Here is a 21,108-nt window from a genome sequence, read left to right as displayed (position 1 = left end):
GCGCAAATCCCTAATCAGAATTTCTCCATGCAAAAGTCCATGATACAATAATATGAGAGACACACGGTGTCTTTCCTGACTTCAACGGTGGCTTTGGTTCAGAGTAATAATTACAATAATGAATGCCGTGGGTTTCTACTTGCATGTCTCTTACCCCTTTGCCCATCAGGCCATTGTTGAACGGGAGGCCAATGAACTGGAAGGCGGCCTCCTGGATGAAGTGGGGATTGAGGATTCTCATCTCGGTCGGCTCACGAGGCACGTTATGGGCCACCGACTTCCAGAAACCCTCCGTTCCTCTCTGCATGATGGGAAAAACATCCAGACGCGACAACACAGACAAAGGAAAACAGACAATTAGTCTTTAACATGAACAGCATTTACCCGGCGGTCATCACAAAGTGACAGGCGCGAGATGACATCTTCACTCCGGACGGCCGACTGCGATATACCAGTCCAACATCAAAGTGAGAATATCTTACGTACGGCTGACATAAAGCACAAAGCAAACCAGGAGCCAGACCCCTTCCAGCGCTGATTAGGAAAATGGTTTTTGGGCCTTTAATGGATGAAGTCAGGGTGAGGGGCTCGAGGACATCGGTAATTATGGACCTCGCTCGGAGCCGAGAGCAGCGGTGGGTGAGGGGAGCGGTTGTCTTGGAGTGTTGACAAGGTAAAACTTTACAGTCCTCCCCTCTGCACTTTGGACTTTCACTAGTTGTGATTTATGGGGTTAATATTAAAATGATTATAATTGCTACAGTTAGCACCATTATTTGTCTTCATTCTAGTGCTTGGGTTCAATCTATGGCACAGAAGCGTTAGCTTCCCTCTTTATTTTTACTTCACTCCAACTCATTGGCGCTCAAACTAAGACAATGAAGGAAAAATTGCAGATGTTTATGCGGGCACCGGTGACTAACTTTAAGAATGTAAAATCTTGTTTCCACCATCTGACTCCAGAGCGGGATTTTCCTTTCCATTGCCGGGTTGAAACATTATCCCTAACCAACACCGGGGGGTTAAATGTGGCATCTGAAAGGAAACGATTCAAATCGCACCTTGACCTGAGGGGTGCTGTGGAGACCAGGCAATCATCATTAGTCGCCGGAGCAAACTGTCCGGCAGGCAGGCACCTGAATAAAATTATTTAACTCTAATGATGCGCACTAGCGCGAGTACGTCAAACCGGAAAACCAGCCGAATATATGGATTCTCAAGACGTGAAATAGTACCTGAGGAAATTTGCAGCACGTACAGAAAAACAAAAATCACCCCTCCACTTTGTAGCTTTGTCTCTGTCAAATGTTTAACAAAATGAACATGTAACAAACTAGTGGCGATTGACTTCCTACAAGGGATAAAGCCAAGAGGATTATAATATGTGAAAGGGAATCACCTGTTCAAATAGTAAAGCACTCTCTCATGTACCTTTGATACAGCCGTGCACAACTGTGTGTGCATGTCTGTAAGAGAGCGTGTGTGTGTGTGTGTGTTGGCAGAGGCAGTAGCAACAAGCCTCTTGGCTTTGTGGCTACAACAGTGGCGGCTCTTTTTGAACATAGGCCCAGATCTGTACCTTCGGCAAGCTGTAACAGGAACAGCGGCTCATCTCTCCTGTCAACACAGCTTGTGTTTGCCAGGAATCTATTTAGCAGTGCTGTTTGGATGTGTGCATGTGTGTGTACGCCGGATAAAGAGAGAGTGATGCGTCCCCCCCCCTTTTATGCGAGGAAAGAGAGCGGCGAATGACACACAACACACACGCCCCTTACTTTTCACAGCAATGGTCTGACATGTACATCAGACGCAATATCGTGGGGCGGGGATCCCTTTGATGACATTCAGACGACTGGTTAAGTGCAGGTGGCTTTTGAGAAATGTAACAGCAATTAGTATGTAAGTGTTTGGGACTGCCAGAGTGATCCCGGGTTGTGTGTGTGTGTGTGTGTGTGTGTGGGGGGGGGGATGTTTACAGTAGATGTCACCAGCTCATACGAGAGGAGAAGTTTATAACGCTCTGCGCTCATTAGATGGCTTCCACCAGGGTGCTTGGAGACAGACCCTTGGCTCGATCCACTTCGGAGTTTGGTTGCGGGCGGCTACCGGGTATTTATGTTGAATGGCGTAAATGTAACGCAGATTTAATGAAAACCCGGTGAGCCGTATCAGGTTAAATAAAGGCAAAAACAACTTGTGAAAGACGGACAACGGAGCTGTTAAAGCTGAAAATCATAAGTCAGGAGTGCAGTAGCGCCACTCAAAAGCTCTTGGAAAAAGCCTCGAGGGAACAGGATGTGGCTCCCTTTGTGGCCTGACCGCTAACCCCCGCGTGAGTGTGTACTAGCTTGTCCAGAGGAACACCAACGCGTTAATGGCGCAAGGACACAGACGGAACAGGAAGCTGCAGAGTGGTCCGACACCATTTACCGAGCCCCACCAACACACACACACACACAGACACGTGGACAAAAAGTGAACTAAAAGTGTGTCTCTGGCGCTTGGGCTGTTGCTAGGCTGCGGCCCGAGAGGAAATGGCTGTTTCCCGTCTCCTTCGACTACCTTGTGGTCAAATTGGACCGGATTATTAGACTTAAGTGTGCGCGTACGGCTGTGGGCTTCAATAAAGCACCTGTTAAAACAAGCTTCAACAGGGACAAGTAATTGCGATTCAAGGAGAAATTCGTAGCATCAGCGCCACTTGCATCCCGGCAGTCGGCGGCGGGGGGTCGGAATGCCGCTGTAGAGCAATATCATTACGACATCTGTCTGTCACACAAAAGTAGGGGTCGATCCAGCACAGATTCTGGAACATACATTGTCTAAAAATATTAAATCTGTAGGTGAGCAAGTGCCATGCCGGTGCAGAGAGGTTGGGAGTCTGAGGACAGACTGTACAACTTCCCAACCCCTCCCCCCAGTTATCTAACCAGGTTACACACAAGAAGTCAATTTATCTTTTGCCACAAACAGCTCTAAGGTTTACACAGGAAGTTCCTTGGTGTCGCTGCGTTCTACTTAAGCTGTCTATCTTTAAACAGGTCATTCAGAGAGTGTAATAACAACATATTGATAGAATATGCAGGGGTTAATGATGGATATGTTAACCATATACTCGAGTTTTTCAAGGGGCTGGTATCAGATTGGTGCTGCTGTTCTTGTCAGTACATTTGAACACACATGCTTATTAACTCAAGTGAATCAGAGAGAAAAATCATTTTGAAAAACATCCAAAAGCATACTGGATGATCATATGCAAAGGTCAGTATGTGATACATTTCTTACTTAAGAGAATGAAAAAGTCCCATTTCAATAGGATTTCCCGACAATAAAGTGTCCATGACAAAAATATCAAAACTTCTAAACAATGTGAGCCAAAATGTACAAGTGAAATAAGAGTATAACATGCTTGAGTATTACATTCGCGCTCTTCTTTGTTCACACTGTTTTATAAAATGCTGAAGATAAGAATCTCAACATAAGGGCACAATGACGTCTTTATTCTATTAAGTTTCCCTTTTTCTGTGAATCCAGATAAGGTTGGTCAAACCCCCATCGTCACACACCCACGCGCTAAAAACAAGGTTCAATGTTGCTTCTGCGTTAAAGGGAAGCCCAAGTCAGCCTTGAGAAAGCTGAAGATCAGAAACTGTGGTAAGCCTCAAGAAGGAGTGAAAACCAACATTGTATGATTTGGATTTAAGGCACTTAATGGCGAGTTTTTGCAGCAATATTTGTTCTGATCGTTTCATTTAAGCTGAAGTGGATCTAGAAGTCCCATTTGACATTTATAAGATTTTTCAATGTTATCTTGGCACACTTGCCTGAAGGAGTGGGTTTGTCTGCATTGCATCTTTAAAATTTTTAGGGTGACTCAGCAGGAATGGTCGAAAAGTTACAAACTTTGGCTGTTTACAAGCAGATCCAGTGTGTTTGGACGTTCACCCTTTCTAGAGACTAAAAGTAAAGCTAAACTAGTTTTGATCATTCACCCTTGTCCCGCGAATTTTGTAATTGCCATGCCGAATTGTTTCAATCCCCTCTTTTAGTGCATCTATGTTAGTGCACTCTACCCGAACAAATGCTTTTGTAAACATTAAGTTTATTTGTAATGCAATTCCACAGCTGTGGGGAAAACAAAACAAAACGAAAAAAACTCCCCGTTGTACAAATCGTCACCAAAGGAGTTTCATGCTCTGGATTAGAGCTAGACAATGTCAGTGGGTCAAGAAGATTCATATCAAGAGAATTGAGGGATCAAACCAATGGAAATGGCTGGGAACAAAGAGATAAAAAAAAGAGAGAGAAGTTTAAGAGCAAGAGAAACTGAGATTGAAAAATGTCCGCATTTGAAATAGTGAGTCAATACTGTAGCTCCGCTTAAAGTATGTGGTGATCAAAACCCAACTGTGCAAAACTGCCAAAATATTGTGTTGTGAAAGACTTCACTTGGAGCAAGTTTAATCATGATGACAAATATTAAGTAGCGCTTAAAATGAAACCCATGCCTCCACCTACAGAGTACATCAAGATAAGAAATGTCTTGGTTCTTGAAGTCTGGGCTTATCAGACCTCGCATTTATTTTCAGTGTGGTTCTGTTTCAGGGCAGATCCTCTGAAATTAAGCTCGGTGCAGAATGAAGCACACCAGCCAGGATAAGTAAACGGAGCTCAATATCCCGGCGCAAAAGTGAGAAGACATGCTTTATTTGGGCAGGGAGAAGAACAACAAGTTGGACATCAGCAGGAATTTTACAGGTGGTTATGAAGTCCTGCGATTTTAATTGAAACAAAAACAAATGCCACATCTTGGGGATGTTGTGTACAAGCAGCAAAGTCCGGTCATCTAATGGCAGACGCTTTGTATGACCGGTCGTGTATGTTTATGGTATTAAACGGTATCCCACAGTGTAATGCCTTCATGTGCGTGAAATCAGAGCGCTGTTCTTTCTTCCTTGACTGACAACCATTGGCCAGCTTACAATTCCAGTCTTGTAAACACCTGTCTGAGGATGTGGTTGAATGAGGTGATGTTTATCGAGCAGATTAAATCAGTGAGATGGACTGGCTGCCGGAAGGTGGACTTTAGGCAATTTAGAAGCTGAAACGGCAGCCCTAAACTACAAACGATCTCAATTAGCTGTGTGTACATGGGCTTTCGGAGGTTCACGGGGAAGCGTCTCGCCAGGAATGTGGCCGGCAGAGGAGAAACTGTTTCAGATTCTTGCCAAAGAAGGTGGTGTGTGGAAATCCACACATAAAACCAAAATACAGTATCTACATATATTTTCACAATTTCTTCTTTCCTGATCATTTCCCTCTGGTGTGTTAAACCCATCATATCCCAATTGGAAGTGGGAAACATTGTACACATTGAACATTGGACTGCTCAACCTGTCCACTAAAAGGTACTTTATTGTGGTGCTTTTTCCAGTGGGGGGGGGTCACAGCAAATGCTCCACTTAATGATCATTTTTTGATTTTTTGGAAATGTTATTAAACTCGCATTGATGCTTACGACATCCATTGCACTAGAAGCCCTGACTGCGGGAATTGGGGTGCAGGTTGGAGTGTTAATCATCTCTGGCTAGCTAGGTGACTCATTTCTGAAACACAACCCTTATGGTAATCAGTGACATCCGGACCCTATGTTAGTCCCTTTGGTTCATGTTCAAAATCCATGTTTACAAGTATGTAAATGTTTATGAATACATGTATGCATGCTACTTTGAGCTACTACACAGATGTCGGGGCTTAAAAACAACCGCCCTGTACCTGGTTACCATGCTTTTATCTTGGCTAGAACGGGAAGTTCCATCTATGAAATGAGCAGCTTCATTAGATGACGATATTTATGATAGAATTCTGAGCAAGAAAAAGAATATTGATGATATGACAGCTGTTCCAAGTTCTTCAAAATAACTATTTTGGTTCCCAATGGCACAGACGAATTCTGCAATGGCAATAGCGAAGTGCGATGTTTATAAACTATTGCCTTCATTACAATATTTTGATGCTTTTAGTAAAGACCTCTGCATTTATTTCTATTGAATGAGAAGAGCTCACTTCCTAAAATTGTCTTCATCCATCAGTTATCTCTCGGGGGCCCGTGGAGAGCACTGAGACATAATGTAAACAAACAGGAGAGAAAGAACACCGACACTCTACCTTCCAACCCCTGTGTTTACCGCTGGCTGTATATTCTTCCCTGGCTCTGTTTGAAAATATCCCAGCATGTACAAACAACTGTGGCTGAGTGTGCATGAACCATGACTTTGAGCTGTTGTTAAAGGGAATATCGAAAATTTGACACAAATGAGAAAGACGGCAAAAATCATGTTTGAGCGTGTGTGTGTAAACAGCGTGTAAACTGGGTAATCAACCGTCCTGCAGCCTGTGGGGTCAGACTCGAGAAGCGGTGCGACATGGCCGAGTCGCGGTCGTGCAGAAAAGCTATGATGCGGGGAGCAAATAGCCTTTGACACGGTATCAGGACTCACTCTTTCAAAGAGTTCTGAAAATCTGGGTCAAATCTCAGTCCAAATTGTGCCCTAAAATTCAAGATCCTGTGTGTGTGGGTGTGTGTGTGAGACCCATATACATATCTATATGTGTATATATATATGAGAGACACTGTTCCAGGGTACTAACCTCCAAATAGAAGAATGTGAAAATTGCCTCACTTATTTAAACTCTCTTCAGCCGTATAAAACAGTGCTGTAGGCACCGGAGAGGCCACAATAGTCCGGGGGAGTCAAACAAGCTGACTGGTGGGTGAGCGAGACACTAGCAGCGTCGCACCCGCGCACAACCCGCTAACCTTTTTAAGAAGGAGAAATACACTCGCTTTCAAGACCACTGGAGGAGAATTAAAAAGGGGCCTTGCGTCCCCTGCAGCGGTCAGCATGCAGGTCACACAAAGAAAATAGTCGCCAGACGGGCGGCCCTAAAAGCTGTCTAAAGTTAAATTCAGTCCAGAGCAAAGCGAGGGATGCGCCCTGCAATTCCATGGATAGTTGGACTCCTAGTGTACGATGAAGTTGCAGCAGCGCCTGCTCAAAAGGTGCCTCCAATAGCGGCAGGTTGGTGTGTGGGTAGTAATACCGTGAATTGCAAAAGTCGCATGAAATGCGTCGGTGATGCACAGATAAACAGTGCAATGTTTATGTTTCCACTGCATTAGGTCTTTGCCGGGAGTGTGTTAGATACAATAAGTCACGGATAAGAATCTTTTAACGGGACCTCGGTTCTTTTCAAGTCGCAGCTAAGACTCTGAAACCCCACTTTCCATTGTATATAGCTATTGTTGCCATGGTTTCGCACGTTTTGTTTTGTTTGTGAAAAAGATCACCAAAGCTGCGTCTTGTGTGGCGACTTAGTGCACTTATATCTACTTGCTACACATTTAAAAGTCCGGGGAGGGGATACAGGCATGTATCCCTGTGATCTTTAAATATACAGTTACAATAATGCAAGAGGAATTAGGACGGTGCTACTGGAATATAAATGAGACTACCGTACACAAAAAGAGGAAAATTCCTTCCAGGCACACCTGCTCATTCACAAGTAGATGATCCATGAAGAAGACTAACAGTTGATGGCAATGCCAAGAGTTGTGATTTTTTTTTTTAATTTTTTTTTTTAAATTCTGACCAACTTGGCTCCCCATTAACAAAATAACCTTTCCAGATAGAACCGTGAGGCCTGCAAGGTTAAACTGCTCATGCCAAAGGTAGGTTCATTAAAGCGGACTGCACAAGGAGAACAATGGTGTTTATGATGGTAAGATAACCGTGGCGTGAATAAATATAAAAGCGGGTCAAACGCGGGTTCCTGCACATCTGTCAGTTCTCCTTGACCGTACATCATCAGGCACAAGCCGACTTGATTTCAAACTCACGAGAAACATTCTTCCTTCCCTTGGTAGATCAAAGGGTGCCGGGTTGGACGCCAGGGGCCAGATCAATTATCCCAGCCAGCCATTTCCACTGTCCTCTCCTTCTGACACACCAGAAAAATCTGGGCCCTATCAAAGGCTGAAGGGGCCATCAGCCAACCAACCAGGCTATTTTCCTCCATTTTACTTTACAGTTACCTTCCACTGCTCATTTTCTTTTCCCCCAATCATTATCCATTACCTCTATTTCACTTTATCCTTTTCATCTATCTTTCCTTTGTTCTTTAATCAAACTTTACACCGTTACTTGCCAATTCTTACCCTTTCCATCCCTGACTCTAATAGTATTCTCCTTTTCCATTTTTTTGTCTCCCCAATAATGACCCATGTATTACGACAAATGTCACCTTATAAAAATTCCGTCTGGTGGCTGGTTGCAGTGTTGAACAGCTGCGCTGGAAAGTAAAACAGATTTCCCCAATTTTGGGTTTCCCCAATTAGGCAGCGCCATCCCTCACCAAAGGAGAAGAAACAATAGGGTGGCTGATCAATCCTGCATGTGCAGAAAATACCATCAGGGATAAAGCGAATAAATTAGCGAAGGTTCGCCAATTCGAGTTTCACACGACGGACAATGTTTAAGGACGGGGCAGTTTGCGGTGTTTTTCACCTGGGGCCTCTACTTTTCCATATGGCTGGGTTAAAATGATTGATGGGTGCTGCTTCATCTGAATATTAGGCAAGAATGCCATTGCTGGCAAAAAAAATAAAGAAAAAACAGCTGCAACATAATCCCACCCGGGGCAATCATCCATATCAAATTCCTTCCAGTTCAAGTTTTTTTTTTTATTTTTGTCACTGTCAAAGCTGCCATCTAGCTGACACGGCTTAACGTCATAGAATCCCGTTTGTTTGTACATTTAAGAATTTTGTCAACAAAATGATGTGTGATATTTTGCTAAGCTCTTGATGGATGACCTGCTTGCGCAGGGAGACGCTGAAGTTAAAGTTGAAAGAAAAAAAAAAAAAACACGCAACAAAAACCACAGGAACAAATTAACTCATGTAGCACCTCTTACTTTATCCCGTGTCCGTACCATCTTGTTGGCAGTGACCAGTCCAATAGCAGAAGTAATTCTACACAGCAAAGCATTGTTTTTGAGAAATACTGAGAAAAATGGCTTCGGCTATTGAGTTGATCTGACACATGTAGCTTTCACATCCAATCACGGCCAAATAATGGCGAGAAGAGATCACTTCCATGATTTTTGACACAGATATCTATCTGAGGAAGCACGATTATTCACTTGGAACCGAAATATTGGGTGAAATGGGCTGGGTCGGGGAAATAAAATCGTTGAATATCCACGTCACATGAAAGAATGAGGTACCATATGAGAAGGAAATCTGTAATCAATTCTACATGTAGAGTTATTATTGAAGATGGAATAAATGAACTGATCCGGCTCTTCTTCCTTTTCAGAGTGAGATAGAGATTTTTCTGAACATTTTGTGCAAGAGAAACAACGTGGTCTTGATGGCCGGGACAAAAAAAATTAAAAAGCAACAGGGAGATGAGGGGGGGCGGCGGTAAATGGCGTGAAGGCAATCCGCCATGTTTAGTTATAGTTTAAATTGCATTTCCAGAAAGCTGAAAAGCTTTCTATACTGTAAGTACCTCCATTGTCCCGGGGTTGAATAGACTCAAAAATAATCACAGCGTAGGAGATACTGAAGACCGTTCAACAAGGAGAGAATGAAAGTGCTTATGAGAGCTTTTTACAGACAATGGGCAGGGAGGGCAAATACACCATTAAAAATGACGACCCTTTAAAAGATAAGAGGGACGGCGCTGTGGGTCTGACCCTACTGAATAAAAGCCTCAATCACATAATTGTGACATACATTTCAAAGAATGATGAATAGAATTGCACACAGGAAAACTGTAATTCTTGGTAAATATGCATATACTGTACGAGAAATATGGGCAATAGTGCAATATTCGGCAGAACAGTCACAGGTGCAAGGAAAAAAAAAAAAAAAGAGTTAAAACATCCGTTTGCTTGCTTTTTTTCCCCAAATTCCCTCAATTGTCCGTTTGGTGTTGAAATCTCACAAATGTAAACTGTCTCCTCCGCAGGCATTCATCTTCATTTACAATTCCATAGAAAGGAATGTACAAAATGTGATCTGTGATTAGGCGGCTAAATTTCTCTTTAAAAAAAATAATAAACACATAACTTAGATACATAGCTGAGATATTTAAAGACCGCCGCACAGACAGCTGGACGGGCCTGTGCACAAGACTCAGGTTTATCATAAATGTCCTTACCAGTTTTTCCTTGTAGACCATCTGTCTCAGCCACTTGAAATCCAGTGGTTTGAAGGCCGAAAATACGAAAAGAGAGTCTTTTTCGTAGTTTTCTGGCTTCTGAATAGCCCCCTCCGGGTAGGTGATTCTCAGGGTGGTTTTGGTCCCCACGTCTTTGCCGTAACCAGCGACCGGGGCTTCATTCAACCTGTTGCCGCAAAAAGAAGGTTATTACTTTGTTGTTTTGTTTTTTTTTTGCATAGTTTGATGAATGTATAAATTTTGTCTGTGCGAGTAGAAATAGATATCTTGCACCTAGTGGCTTGAAACAAACAGCTTTTCTATATTCATAGTTTTCAAGGTTAAAAGGGGAATTCCAAGACATTTACCTCATCACAAATCGAAATTACACCAAACACACATTATAAGGTATAGTTCTGTTTCTGTGGGTGGGGAACCAATGCACACAATCATTCCCGGAATCGTCTTACCTCACTACGACATCGTAGTCATCGATGCGGGATCCCAGTGACTTGTTGGAGAGGATGCCCCCGTTGCCCACGATGATGCATCTTTTACAGCCAAGACTTTGAGGAAGGAGGGTCAAAGATTAGCAGATCAAGGGAGAAGCGCAGTGGGGAAAAAAAAAAAAAGAAAAGAAAAAGCGAGTCTCTTGCGATTTACCTGTCCAGTTCCTCCCCGAGTCCGAATTGTTTTGTGGCAGATAAAATGCTGTCTATGATTTTCTCTGCGGGTGTAAAAACAAAGAGATATGCATCATGAATAGCGGTTGGCACATATAAAGCTGCTTTGCAGCTTCCTAGAAGTAGTTTGCGCTTGAATATATTTAAGAGTAGATTTCGTTTTGAAAGTAAACACTGCTATCAGTGATTAATCCTTTGAAGCGGGTCATTTTGAAAATTAGCTATTAGAAGGTGGAAATTGAGGAAAATTCTGTTGCCACAGATAAGCAAGCTGCCAAGGGACTTCACATACCACCGCAGGTATAGCAAAGTAGGTGGTCTTAAGAAGATTTGAGGCAGAGAACACCTCTCTGTGTTTATTCACTTACAGATAAGGAGTGACCAATCAACCCTCAGAAATAGTTGTAATGGGATTATAGAGGGAAAAAAGCTGTTGTGCGTCCGAGAGGAGTGAACGTGGAAGGAAAACACATAAGGGATTCAGGATGGTATGCCTGTGTGTGTAAAAACTCTCCCCATAAAAGCACTCAGAGAGGAATGCTGTTTTCAAACAAGCACATTCTCCTGGTTAAGTGGGCCACGTTGAGCTCGTCTCCCTGCGTGGCAAGTACCCCGCCGATCGCAGGTTGAGAAACGGAGATGTTTAGCCATAGCGAACATTCCTGCCATGTCATACGGGGCATTCGGCTCGAGTCATGCTTTCCAGTTTTAGATAGTATTTGTATTTGTCTTCCCTCCTGACCATTTTTAGGCCGTTCACACTTGTTATCCACTCATCATAACATCCAAATATGCTGATTCCAGTCGCCTTGGTAGTAACGTGGGAGCGCCATAGAAGGCTGACTCGGATGCTGCCGCGGCAACCTTGTCGCCATCCTCGCTTTATTCGTCACAAACGGAAAGTATGAAATAAGAGCACGAGAGTCGCGTCGGAACGTCGGTTGCGTGGTTTTTACACTACCAGCCAGACTCGCGCATATCCAAACAAGAGGACAGAGCTCCCAAAGTGCGGGAGGGCCGGAGAAACGGCAAAAGTGAGAGTCGAGGCGAGGGAGAACAGACACTTTCACCGGTGCCTCAAAGCAATTTGTAAGATATTACAACTCCATTCACTCGGGCTAACGATCCTAATGATTAACCTGCTGAGGAGAGTCAGGCAACGCAAAAGCCTATTGTTTGGATGTGGTGTCGATGTCTGGCGTCAAGCATCACCTTGAGCAGCATAAACACAGGGTCGGAGACCACACCTGGATCCAAGTGGGTGAAAAGTGAAAAATTGCAATGGGCAAGACTCTCCTCCGGAGGATGACATGGAGGCTAATTGTTATAAGTACCCAGGGTAAACACTTCAGCCAAGTATGGCCTAAGATGAATAGCTGTGAGTTTAGGCATCAGTCCTGCTCTTGAATGACAACATCGTTCCCGGTAACAGAGGAGGGTTGGAAGCGTCACACGACGCATAAACACCGACACGTCGTTTTGAGCAGCGTAGCCTAAACAATATCAAGCATCAAGCGATGAGAGATTAGCATTTGTTCGGCCCGCCGTTAATAACGGTTCGATTTAATAACAACTGTCGCGTTGAAAAAAAAAATTTCAATCTTACATAATTGTATTTTAGCAGACTGAGAGACTGTCTTGTCTTAAAAGTTTGGATTTGAAGTTGTGCATTTCAGTTTCAGTCGCACACAAACACCAGGTTAATCTTCTGCAGAAGTCATAAGGAGCAAAGTGTCTTTTAAACGCCCGTTTTCTCTAATCGAAACTAAAAGCAACACATCAAGACAGTTTAGCCCTCACTCCTCAATTTTCTTTTGGTGTTATGCAATGTTTAGTGAAAAAGAAAAATCCTGCCAAAGCTGTCCCTAGACATAAACATAGAGCACAGAGTATTTAATACATTTGTAACAGGTGTCCCAAGCAACAATACATTATTTCCTTTTCCCTTATGAGCACAAGTCACGTGTCTGACCCTGAAGAATACACACTTTTGAAATCGACGCCGGAAGAAAGCCTTCAGTCTGTAGTTCGGCAAAGCATGTAGTTATGAGGTTGGAATAGAACTACAGCGGCACAGTGTCCAGGGTAATTAGAAATTGCATCAGTGGCTATTCTGTTATTTTTCAACACATTTAAATCACTTTAAAACCAATTGCTTTCACAATTACAACTGACAATACTTCCCCAAGCATTATTTGCATCAATGCCATTTTTTACTCTGATCGACTGCACTGGGTGCGTTTATTAAATAACATTCGAACAAAATGTGGCGTGACTTTAAAAGGTTTCATTAACAATAACACTGTGTGTTAAAAAGAAAAAACTCTCAATCCCTGAAGAAAAATCTGCAAATTACTGACAGTCATGTTAAATAACATGACAAGGTATGATGGTAAGGATTATAAATCAATGCATTTGTAAAATCACAAGCACAAGTGATTTATTGAGTTATTAAATCAACTGGCAGTCTACATTTTAGCCGATCAGCTCTGCTCCATGTATGGGGTTACAATAAAACTCCAGTTTGTTTCATTAAAAATTGAATTTAAGTTTTGCAATTTTTGTATATTTCGCAATTACAGTCTATTCAAGGGTGTGCTGCATCAACCTGAGCTAAACTTTATTTCTGTCTGCCCCCGCCTTTCTTTCTGTCTTTGTCGAAACCAACACGGCTTCACTGTTCTTGGCATAGTAGAATGTAAAAATAAAACTCCCACAACTGCTTGCTCCCAATTTGGAATCCTTTGTGACGTTCTATTCAAGCTCCACACGTATCATCTCTCCACATGAATACCACTAAAAGGGAAACCCCGCTGCCATCACAGTCCACTGGGAAAACAGAAACCAGGTGTAAAGCTCACACAGGGAGTGTTCTTTAGATGGGGATTCTGACAGTGAGTGTGTCTGCGTGCTCGCCTTCAAATGACAGCGAGGAACCTGCCGGGGCACAACAGGAACAGTTGCAGATTCTGCCGACTACTGGGAAAATGTGACAAGGTAAGTCACGCCTGCCTGCATGCCCGACTTGTGTTGTCTCGTGAGTTCCCACAGGATTAAGCACTAGTTTCACATCTTAAGTGCTGGAGTGTTTACCTGCGTTGTGTGCGGATTACATGAAAGGCTGGTCCGGGGAAACGAAGTTTCCTGGTTCCGATATAGTTTGCGGTGAACTTGTTCTCATGAGAAACAGGGTAGCGCATAAACAGGGCTTCCACATAAAATCAAATCTAAACTATACTGAATTATTCAGATTTTTAGGTTTACACCTCTGAAAAGTAACAAGGAGTATCAGAAATCTGAGCCAACTGCCCATACATTGGCAATACATTTCCAGTGCTGTTTCCGTATTAATTTTCTGTATTGTTTCCTAACAGAGCTCTCTGTTTTATTCAAGTGTCGCTGAATGACATTGTTGGGAGCTATCACTTTTATGCGCAGAGCCTTCATCTGGTTATCGTGAAAAGAAACACGCCGTTGTATATGGAGATTTGTTTTTTCTTTGGTGCCGTGAAGTGTTTTCAAGCTTTTGTGCTTGAGAAGAAGACAACATGTGGAAATACGATGTTGTCTGCCTAAAAATGACAGCTTCACAAAAAAGAAAAAGTAGTTTACATTCTCTGCATGTCAACCCTCTGACTGATCTTTCTGAAAAATTCGGCTTTAGAAAGGAGCAATTTGAACAAAATTACCGATTTCGGTACAACTTTCTGTGGAGACATTTTTGTCATTTCTCCAGACAAAGAGATTAACAATACATATCTACGCGTGTGAGGACGTGACGAATATTCCTTACCTTGTGTTTTAAAACCAAACGGAGGTAAATAACTGGTGACTTTTCCAAGATGTTTGAAGTTCGGATCGAGAAACATGGGTGCTGGTTTCATGAACCTAAAGTGAGAGACAGAGAAAGATGGGAAAGCGATAATCGTGAGAAAATATTTCATTGGATAAAAGAAGTTCTCCCGTTGCGAATATACATCATTGTAACAGACATCTGCGTAAAAGGTCCAACCAGAAGGGCTCTCTAAACACTCGGATGCTAATATGCGTTATAAACTAATGACGCTACAGCATTACACTGGCATGGATCGGTTCTATGTAACCACGCAAAGCATTTTAATTGGCGCGATATACTGTATGGAGTTTTTTTTCCCCAATCTCTATGTAAAAGGAACTAAAGATGGACTGTGTGTTATCTCAAAATCCCAACCCCACCCCTGGACCAGGATGCTGACGGCTTGGAAAATGCTTAAGCTATGACTTCATTTACATGTCCCGTTGTTTTGTTTTTTAACTGAAGCTTTCCCCAAACTAGTAATGTGAACGCATCAATTTTCGAAGGCAACGAAAAAATAAAGCGAAGAAAAAAAATGGCGTCTGCAGTACATAAGCCATCCACATGACCTCTCCGACCCAATCTAAATCACGGATGACACGCGGTTTTGATAAATCAGCGAAGACAAAATACTTATGCCAGAATGCTTCCCCTTAAATGATCGGGGGGAAAGAATGTTTCTACAAAGGAAATCAGAGGGGATGAAGTTACTCCCTTTTGCCCCTGTGAAGGAAAAGACCCGATATAAAACAATGAGAAATGAGAAAATGATCTCTGGGTGTAAAAACACACAGACAGCCAGTGAGATACTTATCGCGTGGTGATGAAAAAAAAGGTTGACATTAAAAAGGCTTGTGACCGATGACCGATGTTTGTAACGCTCTATGAACTGTAAATTCCAGTATCGCCCCTTCCTTATCCTGTGTGTCTATACAAGTGCGTGTGTCGGTCCATGATGGATTGCTGCCCTAAAATCAAAAGAAGCCGTTTCCTGTTGGACCTGAGCGCCGGGACGTCCCGGCACTCAGGTCGTGCCACTTCGGCGAGAGTGGCTTCAGGATGGATGTGTGTTTTCATGACCCACTGTGGAAGAGGACAGGGAGACCGTCAATCTCGGCTGTCGTGGTGCACGCGAGAACACGCACGGCTCCTCTTCAGCGAGAGTTCGAAACCCAAATCGTATTTTTGTTCGCATACGATAAATGTGTGATGTGAGGCCCTTTTAAGGGATCTAAAAAAAAATCTGGTTTTTGATCGAAGACAGTGACAAAGGTTTGTCTCATTAGCTGGAACCAAACCACCCCTGGGTGTTCATTCATACACTTGTTCTTCCTCTTAAACCATAAATTAGGTAGCCATGAGCATGACCGTCCTCCCTTGCATCTCTGAAGGGGTCTTGGCTAGCACAATACCATAACACTGCCATAGGTCCGTCAGAAATACACAGTGCTCTGCTGCGTCATGACCAAACATGGCTGACATTATTGCGAGGCCTTCCAGTTCATTTCAGACTTTTCCAAACACCCTGATCCGTCATTGATACCTTGATAATCTAGTGCCTTTAGAACGAGCGAGCACAGCGTGAGACATAGAGAGAGGTTGTGGTTATGTATGGCCCACTACATGTTTCACGTCAACTGACAGGGGCACACATACTCTGAGACTCCTGTCCTGCCAAAACAAATGGAGATTCATTCAGCCAAGGGCTTCTGGGGCCACCTGGCCCTATAAATAACACGGCACCATTTTCAATCACTGAACCCTGACCAACAGTAAGTCACTGACTTCCTGACAAAAGGAGAGAGACAGGGGGCTGCTTGTTGTTAAACAAAGTGAAGGCTCCCAAAACAGTCAAGAAGCTGGGACGCATTGTCCTCATTTCCCTTAGTAGGACCATCTCTCACTGGCGATATTTTCATAACCGTGCCGCTTCAAGTTCACTTCCAACCCTTGATTTAGAGCTCCAATACAAACAGTTTTGTGAAGGGGGGGGGGGGGGGGGGTGGAAAAATAAATTGGATTCTGCAGCACGAGAGCTTCAGAGAAGACAAACACGGAGGAAGCGGGAGATGATTAGAGGGAGCGGCTCAGGACCTCACCATGAGAGGTTAAGCCTTCGCCAACAGCTGAGCTGAGCGCCACACCTATTTACATGAATTCTAAAGAGAACGCTTCTAATTGATTCCTTTTTCTGGCAAATCTAAAAATCGCATTGATTCGATGCGCAAATAGGGTAACGTGGACAATGCTAATTGGTTTGTTCTCGTTCATTTAGGATGCAAAAACAATAAAGAGGGTCACCGAATACCAGTTTGGTTGGTTCCATGCACGCAAACACATACATGTAAACATTAATGGTGCACACTGACCTGCGTGTGACTGGGTTGGACATGGTAGTAATCAGCGGGGGCTCCGTGTTGTACAGAACTTTGATCCGACACGTGCGGCTGATTAGAGGAAGTCATTACGAGGGTGGACGTAGTTACGAGGGTGGACGTAGTAAACAAGTCGCCTTTCTGATAGACGGAGGACCAAACTACCTCCCTAAGCAGCCTCGTAATTAATAGCCAACATTTGTGTTGGCTATTAACATCTGTGTGGTGATTATGCTTTAAGAAATGGTTTTCGCTAACCACAACCCAAGTCATCAAATGTATACACAAACTGATGACATATGAGCCTATGACAACTCTATTTAAAATTGCCAGGCTAAAGTAAACAGAATATTAGATTCAATATCGCACTCGGAGTCGGGGATATAATCCATCTTTTTCATTTGGGGGCAAGATTGTATTAAAAAAAAAAAAATTCCCACAACGGATGAAGCTGGATAGAAATGTATTATTTATCAAATATAGCAATAATATAGTTTTTCAGGATAAATATAATACTTTTAAATGTAACGATGCATCATCAGGATTAAAAAAGAAATTTAAAAAAAATCAACCAGCGAGTTGCTTGTCCTACAAATGATGAAAACAATTGTGGCCAGCAGATTTTCAGCAGCACTGAAAATTTTCCCACTATTAGCTTAGCTCAAAGAATGCTAACGGAACAATGTCCTATAGATCGAGACAAGCAAATAAAGGCCGGATGGGGGGGGAAATCAAAAGAGCCAGTGACATCAGAGGAGGCCGAGGAGCAATGTGTGGACTGTGTGGGCTGTGTAACAGGACGATAGTGATGAGTCATGGTACGACAGACAGGAAGTTGGATCACGTAGTTCACAGAGAAAGTCTGTGCGAAGTTGATAGGAGAAAGATGGGGGACCTTGTATTCAAATTACAAGAGTTCTTTTGTGTAACACGGGGGTCACATGGGCACAGTAACGTTTTTGTGGTGGGGGAGAAGATGGCAGAAACATGGGTGAAACTAGGCAAGATTGTATAGGAATGCTGCAGCTCTTTCTGTTTCAAAACCCTCTGGGCCAAGTTGGCTGGAGAAGTGACATCATGCATCTTGGTATGCTTGAGTACTCAATTTTTTGGCTTTTTTTTTATTTTTTCTGTGACAAGCAATTAAAAAGATTTGTTTGCAGAGGCGCTGAGGCTGGGGATCTCACACTTGGGTTTAAAAGAGTCTGCATTGTTGGATTTGGAGAAGGACTTTTGAGGACACTCAGTGATTTCCCAGGCAGATATGAAATTCTAGTTAGAAGAAGGGGTGGTTCTGCTCACTTGGGATAGATGGTGGTCATCTTGGCTGCTGCATATCCCGGCTTGCACACTCCTTCGCTGAGGTTGCCATACTTGTACGCCAACTCTGGTGGCCTGTAGAGGGAGAGAGAGAGATCAATCAGATGCATCGGGAAAACTGAATATTAATCACGATGACACATTTTCGACCCTTAACAAACCAAGCTTGTCAAACAATCTACTTGACTGAGAGGGTTGCATAGGAAGTTGGGGAGCTCAGCGTATCACCTGTGTGTGGCAAGACAAAGCAGAGGGGCCTTGGACAAATAATCACACTGGCAGCGCTAAAACGGGAACTTCTCGATTACTAGCGCAATCATAAATAACTTGATGTATGCCACGAATCCAGTTCAAATAAACATGGAGAGGGGAAGAGAGGCCCAGGTCTGCCTGAGTTGGCCCAAGATGCGGTTTCACTGTTTGTGCAAGATCTGAGGTGGCGGCGCAATGAAGAGGACACTTTTCTATTAGGCATTAATTCTGGGGGGATTTATTTATCAGAGTCACGGGACTAATTGTTACTGATTGTAATTAATTGCAAGGAGCTGCATTGGAAAAATTGCACCCATGTGAAAGCCACCGCAAAGAGCGGGCTGAAAACAATTGTGGTGTGCGTGTGTGAGAACGCGCGCACATTCCCGCAGACAGACTATGGACAGCCGTGCCCTGTGACAAACACGGTGATGATAGCAGCATGGCGGTCCAGAGAGTCGGGCTTGTTGTGACGGTTTATAGCGAGTGACACACCACTTCAGGGAATAACAGATAAATGAAAGGATGCACTGAATTTGTGTGACGTGGACTCCTCACCTCAACAGATTAAACAGAAAAGTACATCCTCCTATTTAAAAATCACACATTAAAAAGCAATGAATTACTTAATACATTGCTACACGTGCATTTGTCACCGGGTTTGTAATCAAATGTTACATGAAAAGATTTAGGGCAATCTTATTTATGGAAAGCATGGAATCGCCTAGAATGTGTTTATCCAATGAGAACTTATTTACTGCACTTGCAAAGTGGTTGAGTCACTGTTTGAAACAAAGTTCTGGAGAAAAAAAGCTTTTCACATGACTGAAAAGAGCTTAATGTGTTAATGAATCTTCTAAGGTGCATCGCAGCATATGTACTCACAGTTTTGTGTCCAGCTGAAGCAAAAAGCCCTGCTTATCATACACTGGAATGGAGAAACAAAAAAAGAGAGCGAGAATTACAACACAGGCAGAGACAAAATGTGAAGAAAAACATCTTAAATTGTGTTTATTTAACTGGTTGAAGGAGCTGATGTTTTGTCAGCCTTCAGTTTATTAACTGTGAATGCGAACGGCCTGTGTTTGTCTCCTGCCATATAGAAAAGTAAATGGCAAAGGTGAAAGAAAAGGCATCTGAATTAAGGGTTCATGATAGACAAGCACAGTTAAGGAGAAGCCAGCCAAAACACTGTTGAGTTTGAAATAAAGTTAGGAAAAAGTTAGAGATCACCTATGGAGATCACCATCAGGTGCCGGGCAAAGCATTGAGGTTAGGGCAGAGTCGCAGGAAACAAGGAAGCAGTTATTTATAGCGAGATGTATTTGATCTATTGTACTCTCGTCTAAAAGTGCATGTCCTATATCATCTAGTAATGCTGACAGGTTTCAAAAATGACTTAATGTACATTTTTAAGCTGTTAAATGCAGTGGTTGCACATTAGCATGACACAGAACTATGATTACAGGAGCATATCAGCATTAGAAAGATAGGAGGAGCCTTATTCCTGCAGTTGCGGATCTGGTCTTCAGAGAAGCTGGAGGAGAAAGATAAAGAAAATGGGCAGGGGGGAAGCGTGGTGGTTGGTTATGGGGGAGAGGAAGAGGAGGGGGGTCTCCGAGCACTGCCCTGGAGGATAAGGACTTTGCCACAGCAGCCAAGATGAGAATGTGAGCGTAAAAAGGGGTTTCGTGTCTGTTGAGAAGCAGCAGCGAGGAAACTAAGCCCAAACAAAAGCATCAGAAAAATTTAAGCGGCAAGAGTCCTGACAGGAAGATGATTCAGGTTTGTGTGTGTGTGTTTGTACGTGTGTGGACGCCTTCATTTTTTCACCTACTGGTTACCAGGCTACGACAACAGAGGGCAGTGTTGCATCACTCTGTGGCTTGTGTGGGGAGGAGAGCCTGGGCAGATACTTGCTTTAATTTATAATTCTTTTAACACATTTGTTTTTCACATTTGTCCATCAAACTTTTTTGGGAGAAAAAAAAAAAAATTTTTTTCTTTTTTTTGTTGCAGACTGTTAAATTAGTATCAAGTAGGCCAAATGAAGATCGCTGAATATAATAGGAAAACCCTAATGTGGCTGATGTAGTGCAGGATTTGAGGATCAGTGAATGGTTTCTGAATGGTTGGAGGGAGCAACGGGGGTTGAGTGGAGAGGTTCAGCCGGTGGGGCCGCAGATATACCTGAGCCTACTATTCGTCCCACGGGGATGTCTGTTTCCAGCTCTGAAACACATAAGGGTCAGTTAGCAACATCGCAGGCAGGTCAGTCACAGTAGTGTTGGACTTGCAAATAAAGGTCAAGAGATGACAAGAGCGTGAGGATTGAAAGGAGGAGGAGGAGGAAGAGGAGAAGGAAAGGTTAGTAATTTTAATCACAGTAAGATGCATCATAATTCTGTGTCCCA

At 43.1% G+C, this 21,108-nt stretch overlaps 1 protein-coding gene across 4 annotated transcripts in view; it reads right to left on the bottom strand.

The window, feature by feature from the left end:
• Positions 1-21,108, bottom strand: part of st3gal3b (ST3 beta-galactoside alpha-2,3-sialyltransferase 3b) — a 44,256-nt gene that overhangs the window by 8,904 nt on the left and 14,244 nt on the right. For 3 of the 4 annotated variants that reach the window (XM_086173269.1, XM_086173268.1, XM_086173270.1), the window contains 8 exons: positions 20,885-20,926; positions 19,580-19,622; positions 18,425-18,517; positions 14,706-14,800; positions 10,893-10,956; positions 10,700-10,795; positions 10,230-10,416; positions 155-301 (listed from right to left, as the gene is read on the bottom strand). In XM_086173269.1, coding sequence (XP_086029395.1) covers positions 155-301; positions 10,230-10,416; positions 10,700-10,795; positions 10,893-10,956; positions 14,706-14,800; positions 18,425-18,517; positions 19,580-19,622; positions 20,885-20,926 — 767 coding nt within the window. The remainder of the gene's footprint in view (positions 1-154; positions 302-10,229; positions 10,417-10,699; positions 10,796-10,892; positions 10,957-14,705; positions 14,801-18,424; positions 18,518-19,579; positions 19,623-20,884; positions 20,927-21,108) is intronic. The other variant, XM_086173271.1, reaches the window with a different exon arrangement.

The sequence above is a fragment of the Fistularia commersonii genome, chromosome 25 (assembly GCF_037954325.1).
Source record: "Fistularia commersonii isolate RoL2024-O1a breed Wild chromosome 25, RoL_Fcom_v1.0, whole genome shotgun sequence".
NCBI lineage: Eukaryota > Metazoa > Chordata > Actinopteri > Syngnathiformes > Fistulariidae > Fistularia > Fistularia commersonii.
The sequence above is the reverse complement of the archived record's forward strand: the minus strand, read 5'-3'. Positions and strand labels throughout refer to the sequence as shown.